The 9,100-nt window shown below is 26.9% G+C and overlaps 1 protein-coding gene across 1 annotated transcript; it reads right to left on the bottom strand.

Moving 5' to 3' along the window:
- Positions 1-1,455: 1,455 nt before the first annotated feature.
- Positions 1,456-8,464, bottom strand: LOC149535416 (sesquiterpene synthase Cad-like). The gene is made up of 11 exons (XM_089804147.1): positions 8,422-8,464; positions 7,241-7,405; positions 6,964-7,142; positions 6,732-6,820; positions 6,421-6,647; positions 6,066-6,178; positions 5,826-5,924; positions 5,368-5,583; positions 5,149-5,287; positions 2,041-2,292; positions 1,456-1,933 (listed from the first exon to the last, which is right to left on the bottom strand). The coding sequence occupies exons 2-11, from the start codon at positions 7,394-7,396 to the stop codon at positions 1,631-1,633; spliced, it is 1,773 nt and encodes a 590-aa protein (XP_089660273.1). The 5' UTR covers positions 7,397-7,405; positions 8,422-8,464; the 3' UTR covers positions 1,456-1,630.
- Positions 8,465-9,100: the final 636 nt, after the last annotated feature.

The raw sequence follows: 9,100 nt of genomic DNA, 5'->3' as shown, positions 1-9,100 counted from the left end.
ACAATCATGTATTCATTAAATCTATTCTATTTGAATTTTTCCTTCATTTTAAATTCTATATAGCCTTAGACCACCACCAAGATTAACCTTTTTTCAGCCATTCATCCTTTCATTGCCATCATCACACCTACCACTTGAAAAACAAATGTTTGAACATGGACTTGAATATCCCATTTTATATTTTGGTAAATATACACATAATAAATTTTTACTATTACAAAGAAAATAAAAGATTCAACTCTCTCCAACCATCTACATATTATCCATATATCCTGAAGAGAATCAATAAAAATATTAAACATAATGAGTTTAAATATTAAAAAAAAAAAAAAAAAAAAAAAAAAAACAAGAAACATACTAATAATACATGGCATACAAGTTTTCTATTGCCAATAATATAAGACTTAAGACACAAAACAACACACTAATGCATATGGAAGACATAATTTAATGCATGAAAGAAGTTTTACAGTATTTTAGACTATATAAGAAATTTTTCATTAATAGAATCTTAAAGCCTCGTGAAGTTTAGGAGGATTCCTTCATTTGTGGGGGATCCCTAATGACATATACATGTGTTTGGATTAGATTAAATTACCAAAGTTACGGTCATATGTGACATAGTTAGATAGGAATATGGTAGTGAACATATAGATTAATATTATTTTCGTCTTAATAAAAATTCCACATTAATATTATTATTTTCTAAATTTTTAACTCAATTAATTTATATACCACTCAGTATAATACTATATAATCCTCACCTTCTAAATCCATATATGAAATACATTTGGACATAAATTCTAAATAAGTTCTTTTTATAGCACATGCCTATGACCGTACAATAATCCATCACATTCCCATGAAAGAATATTATATCATAGAATATATAATACATAAAAATGACTATAATTTTTTAAAAATAAAGAATTGTAAAAAAAAACTTGGAGATATATATTTTATGGTCGAATCTCAAAACCCTTAAAAATTCCAAAGTTCAAATTTCTAGCTTTGAATATGAGTCTAAGCTTAGAAAATTATAAATAGATAATAAATTTTTTTATCAAAATAATAACATAAAACCATAGTACAATTTCAAAGAAGGAAGGAATTATGTATGTCATCTTATTTCTATTGGTCAAGTGAAATAGTTTATTTACCATGATAAAAGAACGTATGGTTAGAAATGAACTTGTAGTTTCACTTAAATAATTTTGTAAAACACTACTTAATTTAAGAGCCTAAAAATACTTCATACCATAACCACATAAAATATATTATAACAACAATAACAATAAATTCAATTATATTTATGATCACCAAAACCATTGATTATTCAAATTTTATTTTTCAATTCTAGAATCCTTATTTCCTCTTAATCATATTAGATTATCAACAACAACAAATATATCTAAAAAATATGTTTCACATTTAATTTATTTGATCAATAATAAGAATATTAATTAATATCTTATAAATGATATTAATATTTAAATATAATCCATAGCATAATAATAACCATGTCAATCACCACACCTAAATTACATCGAGATGTGGCTTGATTTATTCTAAGTCTTCAAGTAGCTCTTTTTAAATGAATCATATTTGTGTCTTCATAATTACTTCCCATCTATTCTATTATTGGTTCCACTAAAACCTTCATTATAGAATCTTGTAAATCTTTCTGACGAGCATGTGTTATACCGTCAGAAAACCTAAACAAGAAAAATATACCTCTCATGCCAGCATTAAAATATACATTCTTACAGAAATTTGGTACATCTGAAGGCTTTAGAAACTCCACATTTAACTCTTGTACACAACTTTCAATGTAGGTTGTGATATAAGTTAACGCATCTTCCTTAGTAGAACCCTTGTTTTCTTTCATATAGCACTCCATGCTTGAAGCTATCTCTCCACGAACTTTCTCATCCTTCAAAATGATCAAACATGTATTAATATATGATGATTTTTAATTTATTATATATAAATTATCAACTTATCATTTTTACCCTGATATCTAACTTAAATATCATTTACCTCAAAATCTTCAAGATCATCAACTAGTCGAGTAGTCAATGCCACAAGTGTTTGGAGCTTTGATGATGGAAAATCAAGTTGCTCCAAAATATTTTCCGATAAAGGAATGTCCATTAATATTAATGTGTGCATCATTAAAACTCTCATGCCACTACTCGTTGTTCCATTTTTTATATATTCTTCAAACTTTGGTATATAATTTGAAGCTATCCATTCCGCTTCATTCAAGTAAGCTAAAATATAACTCTCCCACTAAAAAAAACAGCATTAGTTTACAATATTAAAAATTGAAATTATAAATACAAGTTATATAAAAAATATCTAGTGTTAATACTATGATCTCAATGTGTATACTAAACAATTATTCATTTGGTGGAAACAAATATTTTGCATTGCCACTTTGTAAATCTTTTTGAAAAATTATAAAAAAATAAAAATCTAAGACTAATAAATTTCATTTAAACAATCATAGCGATCAACTTTGAAAGTCATATTAATCAAAGTATATTTATGATTTGTAAATGAGGAAAAAAAATTGAAGCAATTATTTAAAAATATAGCATATTCATAACATTAATTCTTATGGACTCTATCTTAAACATTAATATTTACATTAATATTAAAAATAATGAGAAATATGCTAATAATGACATGTGATGATTAAGTTGATGTGTTATTCTTGTCATCAAGGTTCAAATCTCATTACAAATGATAGCATTTATCCCTCTTTAAAAATAAACGACTAAAAAATATTTACATTATTTAACAAATTATACCTAGGCATCAATTTGGTGTAGGCCAAAATTGAAAATCTATTATTTATAGATAAGTATATTTTAATGATAAATCTTTGTAGAAAGTCAAACAAAATAATCTAAGTTGAGATCATGGGAACAAGATATCAGGGTCATGGATAGCACAAAGAAAGGTAAAAGGATTGAAACACCATCAATACAATATATGTTCAAAGTTGTTTAGTGAAGAAAATCTAATATGGTATTTCAAGGATCTTAAAATGATAACCAATAAGAAAGACAATGGAGAAAAGCAACAATAAACTTGGGAGAGGTAAACTTTAGAGAGGTGCATGAAATCATGGAAGAGCTAAAGACAACAATGCCAACAAAAGAAGAATGTCTCTATGATAGTGGTGATATATAGTAACATAGAAAATGATGTTCCATAAGAAACAAGTTGAAGTAACCTAGACATTCATGCCAAAGTATTCGAAGTCTCAACAAGGAAAGTAAGGATGAAGAAAGTTCATTTTGTGACACTTAATATTTTATTGGCATCAATTTGGTGTAAGCCAGAATTGAAAATCTATTATATTTATAGATAAGTATATTTTAATGATAAATCTTTGTAGAACGTCAAACAAAATAATCTAAGTTGAGATAATGGGAACAAGATATCAGGGTCATGGATAGAACGAAGGAAGATAAAATGATTTTAACACCATCAATACAATATATGTTCAAAGTTATTTAGTGAAGAAAATATAATATGGTATTTCAAGGATCTTAAAATGATAACCAATAACAAAGACAATGAAGAAAAAAAACAATAAACTTGGGAAAGGTAAACTTGAGAGATGTGCATGAAATCATGGGAGAGCTAAAGATAACAATGCCAACAAAAGAAGAATGTCTCTATGATAGCGGTGATATATAGTGACATAGAAAATGATGTTCCACAAGAAATAAGTTGAAGTAGCCTAGACATTCATGCCAAAGTATTAGAAGTCTCAATAGGAAAATTAAGGATAATGAAAGTTCATTTTGTGACACTCAATATTTTATTGAAGACGATATACCTTTATTGCAAAAGGGTGTTTGAGCTTGGATAATTTTTGTGATGGCAAGCATCCTAAATGAAAAACCTAGAACATGAGAAGAGTTAATAATAAGGGTCCCTTGCATTGAAGAATAATATTTATATGGCCATCCTCCTAAATGATATATCTAGAAGATGAGAAGAGTTAATAATAATTGTCCCTTATATTAAAGATTATAGTTATATGACCATGTCAGGGTAGTGATGTGATAAGAAGAAAGATATGGTGAAAATAGTCCCAAAGAGTTGAAGACCATTTCTAATTTTTAAAAAATGTTTATTAACAATAGGGAAGGATGCATGTCTTCCTCATTTTATTATACTTTTTAGGAAAAAATTAGGTCGCACTTCGTTTAAGTTATTTCTTTTCATTTATCTTCTAATGTTGTAACTAAAATATTGTAGCAATAGACTATGTTGTAATTAAAAAATTAGTTATTGGGACTAAATATTGTATGTTAACTTTTCATTTCTAATGTAATACTTATTTATTTTCAAATCATATGTTGATGTAAGCATGTATTTTATAACTATAAAATATAATTTTGATCTTAACATATGTTGTCTCATTGAATGTGAATGAATGATTAGTTATGTTTTCAAGTCTTACATGTAAAAAAATAACTCATATGTCTTCTTATTAAGCATTTACAAAGTGTATCTATGTTAAAATAAATAAATAGATGTGAAAAATGACATATGCTTAGCCTAGAAATCACAACAAAATAATCTTCTTTGTGCATGGAGAAATAATGTACTAGTAAGTATAATGTTGATTTGCACATTAATTATTTGATGTTGGGTAATTGTGTGTCAGGACAACAATAATGTAGGTCTAAATTTATCCTTTCTTGTGTGTCACCATCATAGTTGTTATCTTAATATTTAATCATCTTTTACCATTCTTTAGTAGAAAGAAATAGTATACAGTATTACTTATGAGATAAATTAAGGTATCTAGCTTCTTTAGAGATTCACTTTCATAATAGGTGACTTAAAACTTGAAACTGATCCAATGTTTTACTAGGTTTTTGAGTTGATAACTAAGTGGAAGGTATAAGACTTATCACAAATGAGAATAATAAATAATTATTACAAATTAATCTTTGTATTTATTATATTTAAAGGAACAAAAATTTGTCTTATTCAATACTTTAAATAAAAAAATTGAATTAGAAGTATGTGAAAAAAATACAAAATGAAAATAAGAGTTAATATTCATATATGATATTTATAAACACTTAGCAATAGTACATGAAGAATTTAACTTACACAATTGTGGATGTATTTGTGAACAAAGGTGCCATGTTTCTTCTCAGCTTCATTCGCAATTTCCTTGTGTATTTCATATGCAAATTCGAAAGCATTTTTCATATAGTCTGGAAGATGCTCTATGATGGAAATATCCCATCTATAATAGAAATGAATGGACAAAGTTAGAAAGGAACCCAAAAAATTCATATAATCTAATATTACAATCTAATCCATTACCTTATTAATGCTTTGGTGAAGGGTTTCAATTCATCAATGGTTCCGTATGTGTCATAAATATCATCAAGGAGTGCAAGACATGTGGTCAATTTTGCAAAACTAATTCTGCACGCACTGAATTCAGGCTCAAATAATGAGCAAGCCCACCAAAAATAGAATTCCACATGACGATGACGAAAGAAATCAAGATTAATTACTTTCGAATGCTTCCACCATCTATCAACAAAAAAATCATGTTACTATGATTACAAAATTGTTTTTAATTAAGGATACCGAGTTGTTATAAATTAATCTCAATTTAACATTGAGTACAATCTTCTTACTCTTGAATTTATTTTTGCATGATTAGACATGCTCTATTTTAAATATAACAATTAAATTACCTTTTTAATTAAAAAATATTTTGACAATGTCTAGTACTCAAGGGGACATTAGTTTAAATTTTGTATTATACTCACGTGCAAACCGATTTGACTTCATATTGATGTTGAGCTTGTATAATATTGAAGTCCAATATTGCTATGTCCAACAACTTTTGTCTATAGATATTCGGGATCCTAACAGAAATCATAAATATATGGGTTTTCAAAGTGAATTCATTTTCCACTATTAAATGAGGAAATATAATAAATGAAAATGTTGAATTTGTACTAATCATTAAAAAATATGAATGACAATACATAAGCTTTAATTCTTACTTGTACACATCATTAACAAGCCAACAATTTTGTTTTTTGAATATTTGAATAAAATTCCAAGTATCCCATCTTGGAACCCTACATCTCCAAGGATATTTCAAAATGTACTCGATCTGATAAAAACATCCTTTTATTAGAAATATTGTGTACATGTATACAAATTGACATTTATTATGCAGCTCAAACAAGTTGCAAATACTTATTATTACTAAATGTTTACGTTAAAAGGAAAATGGTTGTAGGTCTTTTGTTGTTCATATACTCACTAATTTATGTCAATAATTTATAGATGAACCTATTATATAAACCAAACTTAACTTGATTATGAAATCCTTCTAGGTAGAAAAATACATACCTCCATTTGAATTGGGGTCTTATTTTCTTTTATCCCCTCAATTTCCTTCATAGTTGCTTGCAAATAAGCTAAAGTGAAAACTTTAGCCTCTTTCAATATTGTTTCTCCTGGAAAATCTAGCTCTGAAGCTCTATATAAATTTAGCATGCTTGCTAGTTTACTATATTCTTTACCAGGTTTGATGTCAATGAATTCTCCTTTATCATCTTTGAATTTTTGAAATACATCTGGTGAAAAATAGAATATATTTTAGTGATTGTAAAAATTGACTCTATAAAGTTAAACTCAAAAGGATATAAAATATTTATCACCTGAGGAAACATGATAACCATTCAATCGAAGCACTCGAAATCCTAATGATGTCATGTTGAGATCTTCAATAATATTTTGATTCCAACACCTATTAATGATGGTAAGTTGTTCGATTATAAAACTTGCTAAAACACAATGCTAAATAGAATTTTAAACACTTCAATAGATTCAATGTTTCTAGTAGTTATGTAAATATGCACATTAGATCCTTTTAAAAGAGAATATTCATACATATATGCATGGTCAAGTGCCATTTTAATTTGCTCTTGAAAATATCTAGCTATTCCTAGACATTGTATAGCATCAATGAACCAAAGCCTTTGAAGAAGACCAAATTCTTCGTCTTTGTTGGAAAAGAGTTTACAAACATCATTAATTAGTGTTTCCTTGTGTTCATGGTATAAGGAATTCTGGTCAAAAATGAAAAAAAAAAATTATATTAGTTTTCTAAGTGAAAAGTATAATATAAATTAATTTATGTCAATTTAAATACATTAGCCTTTCATACCTCATAGTGAGAACTAAGAGATTGTATGAGATCATCACTCCATAAATTAGGATGATGATTTCCAGTTCGACGAGTGTTAGCATTAGGCATGCAACCATCTTGCACTCCTAAGTTGGAGGATGCTAAATTACCTAAATCTTTTATCGCTTCGGCCATGATTGATAACTACAAGAAGTAATAGAAGAAAGAACAAATGCTCAGTAATATGTCTTAGATTACTTGTGGTCAGTGATCAATCACAAATTCTAAGGTTCAATATACATAGCTAATAAAATCACATAAAATTCCAATTTCATGATTGATTTAAAATACATGTGAACTTTATAGTTGCTTGAACAATTTATTTATTTTATAGTTTTAGAAGGAGTATTCAAGATAATAATATTCATATTTCTATATCATTTCAACAACAAGGCTCACTATTTTGTATTGAACATGCATTGTATGTGGATATGTATAGTCTTTTAATATTCATTATATATAATCTTTAGCTAAGTTGAAATATTTTCTTAAATGCACCTAATCATTACGAACTCTATATATAACTGTTTAAATAATCATTATAGTGAATCAAAACAAAATTGATGGGTGGTTGACATGTGCATAACTATAGACAAATTTGTAAATGATTATCTTTATAAGAGAGGGATCATAGTCTTAAACTATATTAAAGAAACATAATAATATATCACTGCCCATCTCTAGCGTCATCTATGAAGACACTTTTTCTTCTTTTGATTCCATAATGCACCCTATAAAACCTTAAAGTTGATAGCAACTCAAGCACACATTAATGTAAATTTTAATTATATTTGTAACACAATCTCTTATCTAGAATACTTGAAAAATATAATACCAAAATTATCTTCTTTCTAAAATTACTAAAGCAACATCAAAAAGAACATTACAAACAAAACTAATCAAAATGTCATGAAATAAAAATATAAATTTCTTGTCTCAAAATTAGAATGTCCTAATTAAAATAGCAATGATTTAGATATGTCTCAGAGGTGTCATCTATCAAGGCAAAGTTCACTCTATTCAATTATATGATGCATCCTTTAAAAGAAAATAGTATTAAATCAAGCAATTTCAATTTTGTTAGCAACATAATTTCCTATAGAGTGCATTTGAATAAACTAATAAAATCAATTGCATCTAACTCTAAAGTAAGTGTGCACCTGAGAGTGTAGTTGTGTGCTTGAACCTTATGATACCGAGAATGCTTTCACCTCAACCAAGCACCCCTTTAATAGGAACCACGTTTTCCTGATTGGTGATGATTTTAGCATGAAGATGCTATATTTTGTTTTTATTTTGGTGAGATTATTTGATTGTTTGTTTTTCGTTAGGTAATAATCACATAGTTTGATGGAATTTTTGTAGTTAGTTTTAATTTATTTTGTGTAGAAATAGTTAATAAAACTGATTTTAATCGTTTGCATCTCATACACACCGTGTAGATATGTTTCCTTCTCTCTTGCGGACAGATTTATCCCAAGTTTAGGTGGATGTACATATAAAGGTGGATGCTCACATTTTTTTAAAGTACAAGAATTGTTTAAATAATATTTTTATTTTTAATAAGTAAATTAGTAAATTGTTAAGATTAATTATTATTATGTGTTAATTTTAAATAATTTGAATTTAAGACTTCTTCTTTCTAAATATTTTACGTTGATTTCATATCTTGTATGTTCTAAAAGAAAAATCATTGTTATAAATTATTCTAGGAAAAATTATAAATCAATTATATGTGACAAACTTTTAGCCCCACATAAAACCACATTTATATTTTATTGATTTATTTTCTTGGGCTTCATTTTTTTTAGGATTTGTTATATTTTTGGAATATTAATA

The sequence above is a fragment of the Cupressus sempervirens genome, chromosome 10 (genome assembly GCF_028749045.1).
Source record: "Cupressus sempervirens isolate cs-2001-9-10 chromosome 10, ASM2874904v1, whole genome shotgun sequence".
NCBI lineage: Eukaryota > Viridiplantae > Streptophyta > Pinopsida > Cupressales > Cupressaceae > Cupressus > Cupressus sempervirens.
The sequence above is the reverse complement of the archived record's forward strand: the minus strand, read 5'-3'. Positions and strand labels throughout refer to the sequence as shown.

Bases quoted from the DNA above. Each gene is read 5' to 3' on its own strand.
- LOC149535416 (XM_089804147.1), bottom strand. From the start codon at position 7,396: ATGGCCGAAGCGATAAAAGATTTAGGTAATTTAGCATCCTCCAACTTA. The intron at 7,143-7,240 runs GTATGAAAGGCT...ATTTTTGACCAG, and splicing joins CTCTTAGTTCTCACTATGAG to AATTCCTTATACCATGAACA. The intron at 6,648-6,731 runs GTGATAAATATT...ATTTTTCACCAG, and splicing joins TGGTTATCATGTTTCCTCAG to ATGTATTTCAAAAATTCAAA.